The sequence below is a fragment of the Cupressus sempervirens genome, chromosome 10 (assembly GCF_028749045.1).
Source record: "Cupressus sempervirens isolate cs-2001-9-10 chromosome 10, ASM2874904v1, whole genome shotgun sequence".
Classification (NCBI taxonomy): Eukaryota; Viridiplantae; Streptophyta; class Pinopsida; order Cupressales; family Cupressaceae; genus Cupressus; species Cupressus sempervirens.
The window spans coordinates 733,136,595-733,158,988 of NC_143127.1; the positions used below are offsets into that span (position 1 = coordinate 733,136,595).

The 22,394-nt window shown below is 39.7% G+C and overlaps 1 protein-coding gene across 7 annotated transcripts in view; it reads right to left on the minus strand.

Annotated features, from left to right (window-relative positions):
- Positions 1-22,394, minus strand: part of LOC149535938 (uncharacterized) — a 280,772-nt gene that overhangs the window by 247,549 nt on the left and 10,829 nt on the right. For all 7 annotated transcript variants that reach the window (XR_016357873.1, XR_016357871.1, XR_016357872.1 and 4 more), the window contains exon 6: positions 7,245-7,341. Coding sequence is in view for 4 of the 7 variants with exons in the window: in XM_089806831.1 (XP_089662957.1) it covers positions 7,245-7,341 (97 nt within the window). In the remaining 3 variants the exon portion in view is untranslated. The remainder of the gene's footprint in view (positions 1-7,244; positions 7,342-22,394) is intronic.

The window sequence follows — 22,394 nt, forward strand, 5'->3', positions numbered from 1 at the left end:
CCACACCATACAGGAAAGCAAAGCACAGGCAGGATCAACATACAAATTAAGGAAAGGAGAGTGAGGTTTAACCACACCATACGAAGTAACACCAGGAGTTGGTAGCATCAGGATACAAGATATCCCATGCAATAGCAAGGAAAACGACCTATAGTACATAAAGTCAGCCCACAGAGGTCGTACAACCGTACCTAGCACATCATTGGGCACGTGAGCAATAAACTTCAATGGGGCTATCTCTCAGAAGCCATATGGACGCTGAAGAAGCAGAAGAGCCCCTCAAGATAAGTTGTACAGAGGAGTGTGAGCAATCAACCTAACCATTTTCTATCCTCTTCACACAAAAAGACAAAAGATGTCATAACCCCGTAATGACATATAATTGACGTAAAACTAAACATTATTATAAAAATATGTATTCAATTCATCATTAGCAAATCATTGTGTCTCATTTATAATTATAATAGAAATTATTTACATTAACACGAGAAGATATCATATTGAATTGTTATATTAATAAATGACCATTTTTGATAAATGACTATGACAATCATATTTAATATATTACATTTAAATAATCATACTTATATAATAACAAAAGGCTATAATGATATATATATTCAATAAATGGTATTCTTATAACATTGTTATTATATAGATGATATATTAGTCAGGAGTCACTGGGACACGACCCCCGACCATACAATGAGTATATAAACCAAAGGAGGTAAAAAAATAAAATAAAAGGGGGAATGGAGAATAAAATAATAAGAAAGGGATTAGAAGAGCGAATCATGATTCAAGAGGTCTGACGGCAGCAATTAATTCAGTAATCACGTGGATGGTATCTACGTCAGCACGCCCTACATACTATCGAGGGAATGAAACTTTGACTTGCATAAGGAAGTGACCACCGACCACATGTATCCATGGAGGACAAGAACAAGATTCGAGCAAGGTACCATTTAAGGAGATTACCACGTCAACATAGGGCCTTAATAATATTAAAGGCATTAAAGGAAGGACACCGGAGTACGAAACCTAACCCAAACATCGTTGCCAATTCCCTGACCATCGACGCGACAAGTAGATAGGGGTCTTCAGACTTTGTGGTGAAGGAAGGACCCTAGCAAATATTAAAGCATAGGGTCCCACACACCCAAAGTTGTATGCAAGTGTATTTCAAGTTGTTAATAAAGTAACTAAATATATGTGTATATGTTGGCATAAGAATTATGTAATAAATTTGTATCTTAAGTTTTGTTACTCTAATGGGATAATGAACATAGATATAAGTTATATGTATATATCATTAAAAGTAATGAAAGAAGGAATGAATGATCCAAGTATAAACTTGGTGGAGGACATTCGATATGAATGTCATATTATGATCAAGTGCACTTGGTGGAGGGCATTCATTGCAAATGTCATAAAATGATCCAAATATAACTTGATGGAGAATGATCCAAGTTTTCTTGGTGGAGGGCATTCTAGAGGAATGTCTTACATGATCCGAGTTATTTCGATGGAGAACATTTGTTGCAAATTTATAGTTCTATAGGATATAAGCTATTTAACTAGATTTATTGTGATCATATCAATCTTTTATAGTTTTTACGTATCCCAATCTAACCCTAGTAGTGGGAACATGACGAAAGAGGTGACAGTTATGCATTCAGTCGGGAAGAGAGCACGGAAGAAATTATAAGAAGATTCAGCAAGCAGCACAATGAACGGGAATATACAGGCTTTACCATTGGGAGTGCGTATTGTAGGAAGTACAGGAAAATAGAAGGCAAGGGCACAGCCGGTTGCAACTACGCAACTCAGTTATGCATTCAGCTGGGAAGAAAGCACGGAAGAAGAAATTATAAGAAGATTCAGCAAGCAGCCCAATGAACAAGAACGTATAGGCTTTACCATCGGGAGTGCGTATTGTACGAAGTACAGGGAAAAAGAAGGCAAGTGTATAGTCGGCTGCAACTATACACCTCACAACCCAGAATGTGACGTTCGAGGGTTTGAATGGGTTAGAGTGTAGGAAGTGGTGGCAGAAGACTGCAAATGACCACTTTCCAAAGGAAAGCATACAAAGGGTACAGGTGGTATGGGCATTGCGAATGCTAGTGTTATGCATCCACGACTTCAAGGGTTTTCTCTACACCATGTTAAAAGCCTACAACCGATTTTCGCACATGAGTTCATTTCTGTACCTAGGACAGAATCTCGTGATATCTTTTCGAGCCACAAACTTCACCAAGGTGTTCGGCATACCAAGTCATGCGCAAGGAGGAAGAAAAATCAATAACAAGCCAAAGAAATTGAGTCGAGAAGTCAAGGCGCAACTGGTAGAACTAGTATGTGGGAAATGGCCTCAGGCAAAAAGCGACATCTTAATGGATACTTCGAATGGAAGAGGATTGAAGAAATCCGATGTGCAGGAAGGACACTAGCGTTGTTTGATGAAACTAGTAAAAAGTAGACTCACCGGATCAAGTAGGGCATCGGACATCTCATTTCTACAGGTGACCATGATGAATGACATCATGAATGGAAAAGTATATGACTGGGCACCTTTATTGGGTGAGCGCATGAATGAGTTCATAATATTACAGTACAAAACATTCTATATGCCACACTACGCCATCAGTCTATTTCTCGACGCCACAGCACGAATGATACCTAATGATACACTGGAGATCAAGCCAGGCCCAACAGAACTAGCGGAGCCTCTAATCATGCAATGGAAACACATTGATACTCCAGGAGGGCAGAAGGCCATCAAACAGAAGAGGCTATGAGAGGAGGTAGAGAGTTCAAAGCACAGGAACACTAATAGTGGGAGGTAGGACACATCCTCTAAAGACACTGACAACTCAAAGGAGGAAGTGGAGGACGAGGAGGACGATGAGGACGTTGAGGTTATCACAGCACCACCACTATTATTTCTAAGGTCCCTCACAGCTACATCTCACTCTCACTTAGTCCATGTAGGTGTTCATATTCCTGGATTTGGACAGTTTAGGCAACCTATGGTTATGACTCTGGTCATCGTAGTAGCCAGACCAGCAGCGCGGCCAGCACCTCAGCCATCAATCCGACCAGCATTAGCACCTTTAGGGGTTGTCAAGCCTTGAGTCAACCGAGAGGCTTTGTCAGCTACAACCATAGTTCTACCACAGATAGGGGTTGAGACACATACAGCCACAGTTATACCCGATGATGAGGTAGAGACACAGGAGGGAGTGATGGAAGTACCTACACAGGAAAACCAGGAGGAAGTAATGGAGGTACCTATATAGGCAGAAATAGGTGAGGGTTTGAAGACACCCAATGTTCACTTAGATGTAGTGGACTCAGGCGCAATGGTCACAGTAGATGCAGTGTTGTTAGCAATGCAAGTAGCAGAGGAGCTGAGCAGGGAAAGTAAATCTTAGAAATTGAGCACATACTTGAGTACGAGGTTTAACCACCCACCAGCACCACAGGCGTCAAGCATTCTTTCACCAGCGCGAGAAGTAGCCCCAAAAGGAGACTCTACTAGCACACAGACACAGGTGGAGGAGAGTTGCCCAATGCAGATCGATGAGATACCACACTCCTCGACGTATAGCACTGCGAAGCAAATGATAGAAGCAATGAAGACGGCTATGGGTACACAACACAGTGGGGCCGAAGATATCAATGTGAGAGGATGTTGAAACATTTCAAGCTAACGTGGTGACTCGGGCTTGCCAAGTGGTAATCTCTTCGCAGACACATGCTTTGGATTCAATGGTGTAGGAGCTGGAGCATGTCATATCCTTCATAAGAGTAGGGTGCTCAGCTGCCTTTTCAGTCTGCTTTGAAGAAGGCAGGGGACCTAGAGTAGAGACTTTGGAGATGCGCCAGGATTGGCCGACCACTAGAGAGTCAGTTGTGGAGAGCCGCATAGAGACTCTGACTCGTGAGGTAATCGAGATATATTATGATGCTTATTATGGTCTTCGAAGGAGCCAAGCACACCAGGTAGTGGCATAGAGGGCTCAGGACGAGTCAGCTACCAAGTTAACATTAGTGAAGGCGGACCGAACTGCAGAAAGGGCAGCTCAGGAGTCAAAAAGAGCAGCTTGGGAGTCTGAAAGGATAGCATTTATGGCTCAGCTAGATGAGGCTACACGGGAGAAGAGTCAGCTACAGCAAGAGTCAACTAAAAAGGAGGCAGAGCTTGAGGAGATTGCCAAGATGATGCAAGCAGCCTTGGAGATTTAGATACAAGCCGAGGCGGCTTTGGAGATACAGACCAAGCGAATGCATGAGCTATGAGCACAACTAAACGAGCTTAGAGAACAGGGGACGTCTACCACACCAGGGACACGTCCCTCTTCTTCTTAATTGTTTGAATCTTGATGTAATTAGTGATTGAGTCATATTTTGAGTTTTGATGTACTAAGGCTTGAATAGGACGAGCTGGAAGTCTATATAGGCTTCCATGATGAACATCAATTTCCCAAGCTGACTTAATGTTGGTGTTCTTCTTCCATGCAAGAAAACCACTCACCAGCAATTCCCTCATAAGTTCCCAACAGTAAACGTTTTTCTTTGCTTCATTGAAATCACACCTAATTGCAACCGAAGTGCCGCATGCAGAAGACAAAGAGCCTACCAATACACACCCTCAACAATTAATGTTGAACCAACCATACAGCCTAACATGACCTCCACATTTAGAAACGGGTGATAGTAATACAAGGAGACTACAATGCCATGTCATTGTAGATCCAGCAGTTACAAAATAGAGAGTAGGACAGAATGAATGTGAGAACTGTTGCCAGCCAAACAAACTCCCAACAATTGTAACTGAAGGCATCTCCCAATGCCAACACAGACCATACTCATTGCCCAAACAACTCACGATAATGGAGTAACAGAAACGGCTCAATGCCAAAAACATGAGCCATATCAAGCTCACTAAGAATCAGATCACACACAGAAGACTCTAAAGCAAGTGCCCAATCGTGATATAAGTAAGATCAACATTACAAAGTGTTACTAAGAACATCACAACAGATCATCGCAGGTATGAAGGAGCTCTATCGCAGCTACCTCATCTTCAACAGCCCAATGTAATATCATTTCTTTGAGATTATCTTGTCAAAGTTAAATGCCATCATTGTCTATCAATTTCAATGCATTTTTATGTGATTTGGCAATAGACATAAAGCCCACAACATAAACAATAATCAAATATCAGATAGCGGTGAGTTGTCAAACCAATCAAAAAGCTAAATCTTATGCATGATGCTGAATCTTCGAAAGGTTGCCATCCACATATTATCACAGCCTTACAGTGCTTTTAGTTGTGAGAGCAACTGGAGCATTTCTAAGGCCATTCACACAAAAAAGCACTTGAAAAATCTTGTGTGTGTACGAAACAACCTTCAATTGCATGTAAAGAAGGTGCAAGTGCAGGCTTCACAAGAAGCACTTGACTTGGATTACATTGATCCATATGCAGCAGAATAGATAAGCCCAACAGTATAAGTTATTTAGAGTATGCATGTACCACATATGCATTTGTGCATGCACACATAAATATAACAAGAAGCCAAAAAACTGTAGTTTTTTATTAGTTATTTGGTTTATGTACCACATGCATTTGTGCATGCACACATAAATATAACCAGAAGCCAAAAAACTGTAGTTTTGTCAGCATCAAAACAGAGACTTTTGAAACTACGTGCATTGAAAGAAATTTCACATGACAAAGCTCACATGGAGGAGTCCTCATTTCAAGTAGCTTCCATGAAATATTTATCCTCTCCTCAAAATGTAAACCCAATTAAAATTAGCAGTCTAGCTTTATTAAAAATTGTCCAAGTTTGCTGTGGCTGTTCCATAAAATGCTAAAAGAAAACAACTATGTAACATAAAGAAAACATAATCGAGTGAAAAAAAGAAAAAAGAAAAAGCTCCCATGCTGAAAAAGGGAGGATTTTCTTCTACTGCCATTAACTATGATGGAGGACATTCATTAATAGTATTTCACCCATGGCAAAGCCTTTACAGCAGCAACCAAAATTTCTAATAGTATTTGAAATGAAGCTTCACTACTGCATTGGTATTTCTAGCAGTAACTAATACCATACGCTAAACAAAACCTTTGCCTAGTGCAGTAGATAGTACAAAAATTGCAGAAACATGAAAGTTTCAAATTTCCACAGTTATTTAAAGCATAGTTCAAAATAGCGCCAATAAGTGGCCGATAAATCAACTCCTCGCGAGAAGTTTGGAGTGGCGAGCAAATACAAGTATTTAGCAACAAAATCTCAACCGAGAAGTTTGAAACTTATTGCCAAGAAGTTCGTGATATATCACTGAGAAGTGGCATACTTCTCCCGAGAAGTTAAAAAATCTCACAAGTAGCCCAATGAGATACCATTTAGTGGTCCATTTTAGAATTTGGGGCCTTTGGAGGAGAGGAGAAGGCTTTGGTGGAGAGAAATAGTAATCGGAAGCCTTGTCGATTTATTGCAAGTGGATTTGAAGTGGATTTAAAGAGATTTTTGAAGAAAATACCGATTCAAAAGAGGGTGGTTTTGCAATGAGATTATATGACATTCAAGACGAGGGCAGTGAGAGTGAGGACACTTAGGGCACTGAGAGTGAGGATATAGAAGATAAGGAGTTATTGCTAGCGCCAACACCAGCTACATCTAGGATGGATATTGAGACACAACTACAACCACAGGCATAGTGGGCTGCTAGGGCAAGATCCCTTCCCACTCCCATAGTTTTTACTAGAGCTATTGGGAAGGGGAAGAGGAAGCTATAGACTAATTTTATATTGTACTTGACATTTGTATTTGTTTATCTTTTTACAATGACAATTTGCTATTTTTAATTTGCTTTAGACTTCAGAGTCCTTAACTATGGCTGTTAGCCATCGACATTCCACTAGGATGAGATTTTGTTATGTATTGCATTTATATAATATTTAGATCAGCTTGTTTGGTTTGTTTACTCATTTACTGACTCCTTAGATGCATCTCTTTATTGAATTTTGCAAAAAAATGCATTTTAAATTAAATTTAAGTTGTTTTTTAAATTCCCAATTTTTCCCGAAAAGTTACCAATTTATCTCTGATATTTGACGAGAAAAGTTTTTTTTGCCTCGCCGATAAGTGGCGGAGAACAAGATTTTGAACTATGATTTAAAGTATAATCTGGTAATGAAAATGACAGAGAAAATGTTCACACTGTACCTTTCTTGAAGACATTTTCTGATTTCTGCAATGATTCTGAGTCATCAGATTCTTTTGAAGAATGTTTTGTATCTTCACAATCTTCCCCAGAAACTCTCTGCAACAACACAAAAAAAATCATTACAACTCCATATAACTCCAACATATCCCTGGATTCTCAAAGAAATAGGACAGAGCAAACATAGTCAAAATTTATAGACACAAATGTTACAGAAAATTATAATTTCATACTCTTTATAATTTATAGAAACTTTGACAAATTTGCTACAATGATAATCCAAAATAATAGCATTTCTTGGTGAACAGTTCATCATTGTAGCAAATTAAAAAGAAAAAGAAAAACATCAGACAATATCAGAATGACGGAGAGGCTAGAAAACAAGACATTACAGAATGACAAAAAAATGTACCAAATAATTATTAGTAGTAAAGCTTCCAAGTTTTGCAAATGTGTCACGAACATAAAAATAACAACACGTCCAAACTACTATAGACTTCAAATTTACAATAGAATCTGCATATTAAAGAGCCCAAATCAAAATATTATCAAGCTAGGGAGAAATTTGCACCATACACTAAATTAAAATTTAATTGGGAATAACAATAACAGAGACTACTCTAATTATAAGTGATAGCTGTTGCAGAAGCCTGCTCTGATACTAATGTATGAAAGCATTGCATCTTAAACAATGATTTGCAATTGACTCCTTATAGAAGGCTATTTCTGCCTTGTTTAGATGAATATTCCAAATGGGATCTGATTGATTAATGCTCCAGTAAAGATGACTGCTCAAGTTTGAAGCCTATATGAACTAGGTTTTAGCACTTCCATTATCGCACACACAAATCAAATTGTAAATACAATCACAAAATTAAAAACTAATATTAACTAGGTCAGATAAAAATAAGTATTTATACTATTTACCTCAGAAAACTCTGTGGGGACACAAGTGAATGTATGCTTTGCTCAAGTCCAATATTGCTTCTAATTTTGGAGAAGCCATTTGTTAATTTGAGCATTCACACGCATTTTGTATTTTACTGGCATCTCTACAACACACTTCTTACTTGCATTTCTGTAGATGATGACTTGCTTATTCAGTATGATATGACTTTTATCCTCAGCTATTCTTAGTGATATCATAATTCTAGTTAGATATTGTTGATGATTTGATTTTCACTGGCAGTTACAAATCATTGATTCGGGGAATCAAACAAAATCTTTGTTAGTTTTTTGACAAGACGGACCTTGGACTTCATTACTATGCAAGCCAAGCAATCTAGTTCATAGCCTCAAGTGCATGATACAGAGCACACTGAGCTAGGTGAATCTGTCGTCATGGCTAAAAGATCAGCAAATTATATAAAATCCCATGCCTAATATATTGATTCGAGTGCATCCTGCCACTTCACTCACTGAAAATTGGTTCACAGACTTCCAGCTTTTCTCAGATTCAGTTATCTTTGGAGGAGGAGGAGAATACACCGTTGCTGGAAGAGGCAATTTCCAGATTCAATCCAGGGGAAGGAAACTAATTTTCGTTGATGAATAGTATGTCCCATGCATGGAACTCAATCTTTTCCCCGTCAATCAAATTCTGAGACATTCTCCTCGGCTTGACATGAGCTTCAATTCACATCAATGCAGTACCATCAATCGGGAAACTCTGTCCACAGTTGTCATTGGGGTTGAATATCATGATCTTTTTGGCTTTGGAGATTCTCAGGATCTTGCTATGGCAACCCTTCGCACCTCTATTAGAACACTCTGGCATCAACAGTATGGGCGCTTAAATGTGCACTAGCTTTCTCAACTTGTTCGGGGAGATCTTATCATTGGATTGTCAAAGATTCAGACCTAGAACCTTAGAGTTTGCAGAGCATGTCAGGATGTGAAGCAACATCGCACTCCTTTTTCCGACAGCAACTCCTAGAGAACTTCTAAGGTATTATATTAGTCCATGTTAATGTTTGTGGACCTATGGCTACTCCCTCTATTACTGGGTCCAGATATATTATTATTTTTTGTTGATGATTCCAATTGTAAAATGTGGTTGTATTTCCTTCGTCAAAAATCAGAGATGCTTGTTGTATTTCAAAAGTACTTGGTGAATCATCTTGCAGTCCAGTTTGGGGCATAGTGCTCATCATAGTTGGAATTTTCCCAAAATAACTCACGAAAGTTAAAACTCGGCCCAAGCACAAAAAATCGCTGATTGGTCAGCGAGTAATTGGCAAGTTTTTATTGAAAATTCACGGTGACAATCCCAATCAAGAAACCCGCGCGCTGCGACAGAAATAAAGGGCAAAAAGTTCATTTTTTTGCAACATTTGTTGCATTTGTGCACTCTAGAGGCTTGAGGTGTGAAGAGAAGAAAGTTTGGAGGTATTCTTAGGTGATTGCAAGTGATTCAAGGCAGATTTGAGTGGATTTGTACAGGATTCTAACCAATTTTAGAAGACAAATCTCTTTCTAGGTATGTTCTTTTTATCATAGTTGGAAAACTTTTTATAGTTTTAAAAAATGTTCTATTGTTTTTGTTGTTGTTTGTGAATGAATTCAAATAATTTAAAAGCACTTTAACTCTATGTTTGAATCATTTGAATGTCATTCAGCTCTATGGTTCACAATTTTTTTTGAAAAATATGCAAGATTTCCTAAAAACAAACCCTAGTTGTTCTAACTTTGTTTATTCATTTTTCTATAAATTCATGTGTAGGGCAGTAGTTGAGCATTAAAAAAGCATGACAAATCCGCGGGAAGAGTCCCCACAAGCACCATGCCCATCTAGATATATAGGCACTCGGTCTAGAAATGCAAGAGATAAGGCATGGCGGTATGCCTATGAAGCTCCAAACAATGTTGGGAAGGTTATACGCATTCCATGTGAAAAACTTATTTCTGAAGGCATAAACTGCTTCAAATACCACCTTGCAAGCATAAAGAAACATGATTCAAATCCTTGTCCTCGTCTCAAGGTAACTAAAGAAGAAAAAGGATTCATCAATGCCCTACTTGCAGCTGTTGAAGAAAAAAATTCAATAGGGAGAAAGCGAAATTAGCTATGAGGGCAGCCATAGCTGAATCTCAAGGAGCTCCTTTTGATATGCAAGAAGAAGAAGAAGCACTTGAGAACACACCAGGATCTCTTTGTGGCCCATGGATCCACAAACAAAATGCCTCTTTTGTCGGTTCCACTTCTTCTACATTTCCTAGTTTTTCATCACCATCTGCATCAGGGATAGGGAGTTATTTTGTGCCTAGGAACACAGCTGGATCACAGCCATCACTACAAGGCACTGGATGGTTCAAGGAGGTGCATGAGCAAACCTGATATTGCAGCAACTGATTTTTGGTTTTTCAACTATATCTCAATGTATGTGGCTGATAGTCCCTATTGGTTGATTTTGGTGAATGCATCGAGCAAAGGGTACAAGCCGCGTTCTCGCAAGAATTTGAGTGGAAGGTTAGCATTTTACTATTTAGTAATTGTAAATAATTGTGATTCCCTTCAGTTCATTGTTATATTTTAAATCTTAATTGTTATTTCCTATTTTTTACTAACACTTTATTACACCTAAATTTTGTAGGTTGCTTGACCATGCAGTTGGTAGGGCAAGAGTATATAAGACCAAAACAAAGAGTGGAAGAAATATGGCTGCACCATTTTATCTGATGGGTGGACAGATGGAAGAAGTAGAACCATTATTAATTTCTTGGTTGCTTGCAAAGATGATGTGGCGTTTTGAAAATCTGTTGACGCCTCCAACAAAGTGAAAAATGTAGACACATTGGCTTTAATGTTGGAGAATGTTATCATGGAGGTGGAAGTAGACAATATGGTGCAAATCATCACAAATAATGCAGCAGCATATGTGGTAGCAGGTAAATTTATTTTTTTATGTTCAATATAAATCATGAATGTAATGCTATGGTATTATTCAATTTAGATTTGATGTAAATATGGAAAGTTTGTTACTAATTATTGATTTTTCACTAATCTTTTAGGTAGAATCCTCCAAGAGAGGCATCCCACACTTTTTTGGTCACCTTGTGCAGCACATGTCCTTGACCTTCTTTTGGAGGACATAGGAAAACTTGATTGGTGAGTCCAAATTGTGGAAGATGTTGGGCGAGTCACCAAATATATCTATAATCACCCATGGGTTCTCAGTTTGATGAGAAAGACCACTAAAGGAAAAGATTTGGTGAGATCTGATATGACAAGATTTGCAACAGTGTTTTTGACATCGCAAAGTATTCTTGACCACATATTGGCTCTAAAACAAATGTTTGTGTGTGCTGATTGGGTTGCTTCATCTTACTCAAAGAAGCCTGAAGGAGAGGCTGTGGCATGGACAGTCTTTGATGATAGTTTTTTTGCAAAGGCTAAGGAGATTGTGGAGGTAACTTCAAGAATCAAAACATTATATTTTTAGTTGATTCAAGTTTCATTATTAATTCATAACTTACTATGTTATTAACTAATTTGTATTTTTCAAATTTCAAATGTAGATGTCTATGCCCATGGTTAGACTCTTGCACATATGTGATGGGCAACAATCCCCAATGGGGGGTCTTTATGAGGCCATGGATAAAAGGCCAAAGAGGCTGTTTGAAATTATTATCATGCGGACAGACTCAGATTTGACCCCATTTGGGACATAATTGATAGGAAGTGGAACAATATGCTCCACCAACCAATTCATGCATCAAGCTACTTCCTCAACCCCAAATTCAGGTACTATGATTGTCCTTGAAGTTGAGATTTTACTACGACTTTATTTTACTTTACTTTTTAAGGTTGTATAGTAAGACTTGATATCATTTTCTATTTGTTTTAGGGCTGATGATTCCTACTCGGATCCTAAAGGGGAGGTCATGGAAGGTCTCTCTAAATGCATTGAGAGAATGATATCCAATGAAGCGAAGAGACCTTGTTGTGACCGAACAACAAGTCTATGTGGAATCGAGGGGTAATTTGTTCTCTTCTATGCTAGCAAAGAGAGCAAGATCTACTCAAGCACTACGTAAAGCGTCATACTTTAAAACTTTTGCAAATTGATAAGTTGTGTTTTATGATTATCTTTTTCCATTGCTTTATAACTTTCTATATTTTGTTTTGGAGATGCTTGGTGGGCAAGTTGGGGTGGCAATACCCCCAATTTAAAGAATTTTGCTCTCAGAGTCCTATGCCAACCTTGTAGCGCATCCCATTGTGAGCACAATTGGAGCTTATTTAAGTCCATCCACACAAAGAAAAGAAACAAAACGACTCAAAAATGACTTAATGACCTTGTTTATGTGCACTATAATCTTAAGTTGCGCATAAAAAGGACATAGAGTTCAGCACTACCTAGTCCACTTGATCTGGAAGAGATAGATCCTTATTCTGATTGGACGACGCAGGAGCCAGGTCCATTGTTTTCACCGGATGAGATCGCTGATTTGGAAAGGTAGGCCATGAAGTGGGACGCTAGAACAGATTTTCATTTCACAATGGATGACATTGAGGATGAGGACAATGATGATTCAAGCTTAGAGGACGAGGCATTACCAGTGCCACATATAAGAGGAGATACATCCTCTTCTAGGACGTCGAGCAAGTCAGTAGGGATGTCAAGCGAGGAGGCACAGTCACATAGATCACGCCCTATCCCAATGTGAGGCACTTCTTCGAGGACTAGACCCCCTCGATTTTCTGCTAGTGCAGCTAGAAAGAGGAAGATGTGATTGTATTGATGTATTTAGTATTTACTTCTAGTTTGACAAATTGATACTATTTACTATTGCTTCCCGCAATGAGCATTCTGCATGAGAATGCAATATATATATATATATATATATATATATACATAAACTCTGCTTGTTTCTTTTGTGTTCTTTTTAATTAACTTATTAGATGCATCTTCTTATTAAATTTTGCAAAAAAATTGTATTTTTAATTAAGTTTTAGCCGCTTTTTTAGGTGCCCGAGTTTTCTAGTGTTTTTTTCAAAAATTGCCAAGTTTTTCCCGATTAAACTTTTGGGGGGCTTGGCGAGTTTTCCAACTATGGTGCTCATCTTCAAAAGGGCTTTGGCAATTTTCCTCAAAATATTATTGTTGGTTTCATCTCTCTATCTCTAGCTATAGGGAGTCATACCTTTGTTTCAACATCAAATTGGATGGCTTCTCAGTGATTAACGTTTTACAAATCTGAGGATCTTCGCAACCGTATAATGTTCTGTGAATTTATGACCACAAGAGATGTAATCTTTTGCAAGGTTGTTAGACGGTGACAACTAAGGGAGGGTATTGAGATGACAATTGAGGGAGGATATTAAGATAATAGAATGTTTCTTTAATGATCATCTAGTCATCTTTGGTTTGTTTAAGAAACTTTGTTATTTTGTCTTTTGCCTTTAGTTTGGGTAAAAGCAATCCACCTAATCGCCCCACTGCGGTGATGCGAGTATCGTTGATTATGCTCTCGCTTGTGCCTCTCTTATCCCTTCCATCAACGACTCACTATCTCTCACCTGCCCCTAGCCGACCACACCCTCCTCAACCTTGCCCTTTGGGTCTCTACCCTAACCCCCTCTCCCTCCCCTCAACCCCCCTCCTTGGTCGTCCCCTGCTTCCATCAACCCCTCCACCTTTGCCACCTACACCTCCTTTTGCTCTGCCAAGAATGATTGTGACCTCTTGCTCCACCACCTTAGGCGATTCCTATCCCATGACTCTTTTTGAGTTCAGGGACGTAACCTCCATGCTTAGTTGACTCTCTTCTGAAATTTGGGAGTTTTCCCTTGTCCATCACTTGCCACACCTCCCTCCTTTCCCATAACCCCCAACATAGTAGTACATGTCCCTTGAATCAATGGTTTGATCAAGACTGCAAGACCTTCCACCACTTGGTCCATTTGACCTTCTCCAATTCCCCGCAAGCTCGCTTAGCTAAAGCTCATCTATCATCGTCTTCTTCGCCATAAGAAGCGGAGCTTTAATAACACTATGCAGTGTAGATCTCTTTGTGCCTCTCATCTTCAATCTTCACAACACTTACAAGATCCCCAACCAGCCCCTGCTTCACCTCCCCACCGCCCTCACCCAACCAGTTGCCACCTCTTCACTTTCTCCAACCTCAGTGAGGTCATTAGGTTTTTGAGTAGTAGCAAGTGTGCAGACAAGAAAGGGTTCCAGGCAAAGCTCTGTAAACTTGATTTCACTATTTTGGGCTCCTTTCTTATGATGCTCTTTAACAAGGTTGTTTATATTGGCTTTCCTGACTCTTGGTTGCAGCACATCATCCATCCAATCCATAAGACCAGGTCAGTTTTGGACCCCAACAACTATAGGACTATCATGATTAAACATACATTTCCCAAACTCTATGCTACAATGTTGAATACTATCGTTTCTAGAGAGCATGATCATAAGCACTGTAAGATCAGGGGCAACCTAATTTCTATTTGAATTTCCAGACCACTGACCATATTTTGACTCTGCGGGTTATCATCGAGGAGACTCGACATCGCTCTACAAAGGTATATTATTGTTTTGTGGACTTTTGCAAGCCCTTAAACTTTACTCCTCAGATGGCTCTTTTCTAGAGACTTAGAGATATCGAGCTTTCTGAGACCTTTATGACTACTATCATGAGGTTTCACAAATACATGGTTGACACGTTTAGGACTCAAAAAGGTTTCTCGAATCCTATTTAGAGCACCATCAGGGTGAAGCAGGGTTACCCTCTCTCCCTCACTTTCTTTGGCATTTACATTGATGAGTTGGAATCCTTCCTTCAGTATTGTTTACCTCTTGGGGACAGTTGCTACCTACACTAGTGCCTAATATCCATTCTAGTTTTTGTTGACAAAATGGTTCTTTTGGTTTCCTTCCCTGATGGTTTGGCCTCCTTTTGAGACATGAGACAATTAGTTGTGAACCTGGGCAAGACCTGAGTGATGGTCTTCAACTATTTGAATACCTCTCATGTCCCCTTTTATTTTCAGGGTCAAAAGGTTGAGATCACTTCTTCTTATACTTATTTGGCGGTGAAGTTTTTCAGGCCTTGTTTCCACTTAAGACCTGTCATGCAAACTCAAGTTAACAAAATCCTAGGTTCACTTGTTATACTTGAGAGACAGTGCTTCAAAAACTACGACCAAGATGTCCCTTTTGGACTCCTTGGTTAGACTGGCTGTCCTCTACGGTCCTACTATTTGGGGGTCGTCTCTCCCATAGTCCAATTAAGGTTTGGTTGAGAGAATTCAAACCCTCATGCTTGGGCACTTCCTTAGATGTCATCAATCCACTCCCCACAATATCATTTTGGCAAAGTTCAGTGCTCATCCCTTCACGCTTGGGACCATCTTTGATCTAATCTAGCTTATTCGCCAATTACGAGGCTTCCTTGACTCCTCGGAGGGCCGCAACAAATATTTTGACTTGGCATACTGCTCCTTCATGACAATTGTTTCTAGTTTGCTTAGGCTTCTACTCTTTTTGGTTCAATTAAAATCTCGATTGATCGTCTCCCTCCTTTTTAGTTCTCCCTAGATGCCCCGGTTCACCTCCTTCCTTCCCATCGGTTTCTGAATGGGATTATCAGAGCAAATATCTATAGCCAGTACACCAGCACAACTTGGATTACCCCTATGGGTTATCTCCAGCCGAGGATGGCATCCTACGCTAAGCACTACATGGATATTTAGGACGGGATCGTTGTTCGCCCTTGGTACCTCACTCGCCACTGGACCCATGCCCTTCACATCTCTTTCAGCTCGTTCAAGGTGGGCTTGCATCAACTTCACATTCAGACAGACCATCAAATTGCCAGAGGATAGGATTTGCCGCCTCTAGACTCTTGGGGAGGTGGAGTGTAAGACACATTTTGTCTTTCATTGCCCCATTTATTACAAGATCAGGGGGAGATTTTTTACTACTTGTTCAGAGGGTGTGGGAGCTTATTCTCCTTTTTCAAATACATTGACCAGTGGTGCCTTGCACTTTACCTACAGGAAGCCATGCAGCTCAAGGCCCACATTCTCGAGTCTCAGTGACCTCCGAGACAAGACTCTCACTAGCTCATCACCTCCTTTTTCACTCATGTGCCTCCTGCTCAAGGGACAAAGAGGTTGCTCAATAATCCCTCTGCTTCTAAGAGTCACAGCAGTTCCGTCAGACCTCGCAGTGGTTACACTTGGTAGCTCCACCCTACCTCCGACAGTTCATTGAGGCAGCCTAGGACTTATACTCGCCTGCGCCACAAGCCTTATCCTTCGATTCTTGGTAATTATGCTATTCTTGCCTCTTGTTACGTCTCCTTGATTTTTGCTTTCTTGTTTTGTTCTTTTCACGGACGCTGTTTGATGTTCCCACTGCGAGTTGTGGCTTTGTTCTACTCTTTCCAATCCCTTAGATCCATTTGTGGTCTCCTATTAGACATTAATAAATTTATCTTCTTTTTTGTCTTACCTTTCCTTTAGAAACAACATCTTTGTAAATCTAAGAATTCATTCAATTATTTTACCATTTACCTATATGACAAAAATGATAGACATTTGCCTACAATCCAGTGTTTCTTCTACAGTGTCAGTGTAGGTGGCTATTATGTCATAATTATACTTTGTTAGCTACAAGGTATTAATAAAATAGTTTCCAACCAATGTCAATTACAGTCAGTTGGTGGATTCAGCCAACTATCGGGTCTATTTGTATCCATGATGGAAGAAAGCAAATGATCATTGCGCTTTGGGAAGGAAACGATAATGTTATGAAAAGCCTTGTCATTTGGTCATATCTCCTTGTATGTTGTACTCTTTGGTTAATTCTACGGTTAATATTGTATGTTGAATGGTTATTATTGTATAATTGGCAATACATCTCAAACTACGCATCTAACATTTTGGCATCATTGCAAGAGTCTGAACCTAGAGGTCCAAGGAAGTAAGTGTTAGCATGAATGTTGATGATACTACATTGGGGGAGTATCCTAAGCATTGGAGAGTATTGGCATGTTGCATTCATGACTATGTTTGTCATTGATGTCAACTTAGCTTGGTTTCTGTAAAGATTGGCTGAGTAGCAGACAAATCTTAATGGTACGGACAATCATTTGATTGTCTAGTGATATGCAGTTACAGACATGTTCGGTACAGTGTCTTGATGACATGGTTAAGTGTGCAGAGTCTGAGTCGAAGACGTACGAAAGATGTACCTGATTTACAGAGAGCAATTTAGAGCTAGATTATTGGGAAAGCAATTTCTAATGTTTGTTCACTAGATTATATCTAAGATGTAGTGAGAAGATGCACAATCAGGCAGTGACATGACGTCAGCGAGTGCGCAAGCCCTAGTATCACACGTGTGAAGTTTTGTATAGACTATGAGCCGACAGTACTATTGTAATTGTAATTAACTAATTATCTTATTATAATTAATTGGGAAAGCCTCAAGGCCAACTCAAGGAATTATTATGAAGATATGGTATAAATGAAAAATGTTTTCCTTGTTTGTAAGGGTGTGGAAAATCTATTTGAAGTGCTAAGTGCGAAAAGGAGCAGAGTGCTTACTAAATGCGTGTAAGCGATCCAAGGGATTATTGGACGCGAGATTTGTGATCTGGTTACAAGATCAGGAGGAGCAGAAGTCCACTTGACAAGACAGAGAAAGAGAAAGGAACAATATAGTACAATTCAATTATTCTGAGAAAGGAACAGTACAGTACAATTCTATTATTCTGCAAGGAATAATATAGAGATCATTTGGACAGTGGGTTCATTGGTCTTTCCCTTGAAGTTGTTTGGGCAGTGGGTCCAACTGTCTTCCACAACTCCTAACAAGGTTGGCACAACTCCTAACAAGGTTCGAATCTCCTAACAGGGATTCAAAGTCTCTTAACAAGGACTCATATGTACTGAATGTCTTCATAGACTCTTAACAGAGTCCATCCTCTAACAAGGAACATTTATATTAGTACATCATCTTGTGGGTACCATCCCCACCGAGGTTTTCCCTCTGATCAAGGGTTTCCCTAGTTAACATATTTGGTGTTATTGTGTATGAGTCTCTTGTTGTGGTTTCAATTTATATTACTCATATGGTTAAATTTGTTTAAGGTTGATAATTGTGATAATAGTTGGATAACTGATTTACCACTCCCCCCCCCCCCCCTCGCCTAGTTATATTAGTGGACTATATATTCTAACAGTAAGATAGGTTGGATGGCAGCAATAATAGGTCATTCCTTCGACCAATAAGTCTTGGTAACTAACTCCGTCATCAAGGACAATACAGAAGTGTCCCAAGAAGACCAACTAGCACAAAATTTGGTTTACGTGTGGGATGTGTTGGTTGACAAGTTTATGCAATGGGAAGCTCGAGAGAAAACAGTATCCCTTCACATCGTACGTGTTGAACTCACAGTGAACAGTCCCATGTGCAATCTTCTAGGTAGCCTTCCAAGGTTGTTGGCTCGCCCACTGGTGGAGGTCCAAGGACTACGTAAGGCAAGAGAAAGAGAACCACGCAAGCAACAAATACTCCAATGGTACGAAGAAAGGAACCGAAGGGAGGAAGAAACATGGAATACAAGTAAGCGTCGCACTCCCAACAACTAAAATGAATGCCCCTTTTGCCAAATAAAGACAAAAGGCAAAGGAGAAAAAAAGCACAGTCAAAGGAAGTGGAGATTTTGGATCCAACAGCAAGTCAAGAGACAACAAGTTGTTGCGGGAAGCTCTTTTAGCCTTGCCAACAATAAGAGCACTAATGGTACGCACGCAAATAGGGAGTCTCTACTAGCATTCCCTATGCACGACAATGGTCAAACAAAAACAATTGGGAGAGTAATCTAGTGCAGACAAAGATTGAGCAATCAGAGCACTCTAAGGAAGTCAATAGCAAAGAAAAGGATTTGGAGGGAGATGTAACTAACATATTTGAAAGTATCCTACAGGGCATCAGGAAACTTACCATATCCAAAGAAACAAGGATAGGGAGAGCAGAATTGGGAGGAGGAAGTGTTGAAACCATCAAGGCGGGTACAATAACGGTGAGGGAAGGGAAGATGACTCATGCATACTAAGACGTATAGAGGAAATACAAGGATGCAAAGGACTAACCGACCCACCCAAGTCTAATAACACACAAGGTGCCAACAACAGGAAAAAATAATGAATAACCCAAACAAACCAAAGCTACCCAAATTCAATGGCAATGGATTAGAGGACCTGAATCACCATTGTAAAACGTGTGTGACCATCTAGGAGGTAGGGGACAAGACAATGAGGACTATTGGATGAAAGATTTTCTAGCCAACTTTAGAGGTATAGCAATTGATTGGTACATAGACCTCCCACTTTTGAGAGAACAACTTGGAAGGACCTGAAGCAAGCCTTTGAAACAGAATTCAAGCTGCTTTATGATGACAACAAGGTAGTAGCAAAATTATACAATACCTACCATCATAGGCTATAGGAACTAAATGGTAAATAGTTCTAACCTACCATCATAGGCTAAAGGAACTAATTGGTAAATTGGAAAACCATCCAATCGATAGGCTGAAGAAGAGATGGTTTACAAAAGGACTAACACAATTTGTCCGGAAGAAAATGTAGTACCTCCATCCTCCTACAAGAAGGCGTGCAACCGGGCAATGGACATTGAAAGCAAAAATAAAATATCAATAGAGAAGAAAAGGGTCAGTGATTATAACAGCATTGAAGGTGATAGTGAGGGTGAATTCCGAATGATCTAGGCACACCGTAAAGACGTAATGAGGACAATGAAGGAAATGAGAGAAGAGGAGATAGAGGAAAGTCGGTGTAACGAATGCAAAAATAAGCACACTAGGGCCAATTGTCCCAAGAATTTTTTTGTGACACCTACCAAGTGTTGGGACACTCCATTAAGGAGTGTTTGTACAACCTAAAGGTGAGGAGCACCCAAGTGCTCTTCACACAAGGGGAATAGGCAACCCTACCGACCACAACACCAAGACACCTAAGCTAGGCCTCACTTAGGAGCTACCAGAACAATTGAAGAGCCAACAACAATAACAACAATAGCAACAACCCAAGAAGTTGTTTTTAGTACGATGCGAAGGGAGGAGAGATGATACGTCATAGGTGCAACAATCGGGATCACTTTGCCCGAGATTGCAGAGCAAGCCATGAGTTGGAAGTCTCTTATGCAAAAGGTGTGGTCCTAATAACCACAAAGATGTTGACTGTCCTAAGGGGAACTCCATAAACAAGATAGAAGTAACATGCCTCGAAAGGTAAGTCCTCACAATCACGAGACTGCAAGCTAGGCAAGCCACATACCCTGATCTACATATGGAGAAGGCAAAACTCAAGGAAGCCAGAGTTGACTTGGCAATGGAGGAAGAATGGAGCCAAGGCACTGCTAGTACCCTGGTACTGTCAACACCAAAAACCAACATCATAGAGTAGATGTTAAAAGTAACCATCCCAGGGCGATCATGAGGTTAACGAGGGGATGGAAGAGATAGAAAAAAGACCTAGAAAAGCTACTTCCACAAGTGGCCATGCAAAATTTTGTTGTTGGTAGTAGGTGTGGGACAAACTCCGACAATAGTGGAAACGAAAATTATGGGTTATACCCTCACCAACAACATTGTGGATAAAGGCTCTGGAGTAAATGTGCTTCTAGAGAAGACATGGAAGACACTCAGCAAGTTCATGCTCTGGTTGCCAACCTTCCATTTAGTAGGCGCAGACCAACATGGTATAAAACCAATTGGGACACTCATTTCCCAGAACATTATTATTAGGACCCAACAATTCTTCTGAAACTTTGTGGTCATCTCTCTAAAGAAAAAAGATTAAGATGCCCTCCTCACGAGAGGATGGCTCATCACAACAAAGACAAGCCACAATTAGAAGAACACTCTGTTCATCGAGAGTGAACGGAGGAAATATGTCATCGACCTTCAAACCATTCAGTGAACCAGGAATCAGCATCAGATTCTAAATTTGGCAAAGAGGAGTACACTAAGGAAGGAGGGATGGAACACGATGATGGAGTAATGAGACAAGGAAATATGAACCAATTCCCTCAATGGGTTAATCAACTGGCAAATGGAGGATTAGAAAAGTTTTCAGCCAAACTGTCACATGTTGGAAACCTTGGTAGTCGAAGCGGAAGCAGAGGATACTTACCTACAGGAGTACAACCAATACAAGGAAGGAGTGACAAGGATGGATGACACTCCTACACACTAGTTCAAAAGGGACAAAGAAGTCAAATGCAAAGAATCTAGTATAGAAAAGACATTCAAAGCCAAGAGACTAGAAAAGATGGCAAGTTAAATAAAGAAAGGGCACTTCAAAAAATTTGTAGGGAAATATGCAAAAATTGAACAAGAAAGCCAAGAAGCACAAAATCAAAGGAAACTAAAAGGTATGAGGACTTTGAAATAACTATACTCGAATAAAATTAAACAACTTAAATTTGAGAAGGTTGGAATAAAAGAAAGAGTCAATAAAATAAAGAGGAAAAAGGTTCTAATTGAAAAGCTAATGAAGGCAGGCATAATAAAGGAATTGGGAAAAAGAAAATCAAGAAGTAAAAGGCCCCACAAAGTCTCCTCAATGTTTTTTATTAAAGTTGATGGAAACCTAACCCTAATGAAAGCCTATCAAAGACCCTTGCAGCAAGAAGAGGAATGTAATTATACAAAGCCAAGGCAAAATCTCATAAGGGATTGTAAGGAAAAAAATAGGGGATTGTTGTGCACCTTATACAGGTCGTATATTTCATACTAGTTGAAGATATAGACTATACTAGTGGAACGTACAAACCGTATCAGTGGACCATAGAAGTTGTATTGGTTGAACATACAAACCACAGGGGGGATCATTTGTACGAGTTGACAGTTAATGGCAATCACATAGCAATTCGTGAAGGTTTCGCAAATAGGGTTGCATGCAGAGTGGGTTTAACCATGGAGGAAACTCCATAGTTAAGCGTGCTTGAACTGGAGTAGTACTAGGATGGGTGAGCTCCCAAGAAGTCTCAGTGCTTCACCCTCATGAGCATCACCTAGATCCAATAAGTGCTAAGTGTTCCATTTATTCTCATGAGAGATGGGTTTGTGTGAACCACTACTCATGAAACATGGGTCAATGAGTTGGACTC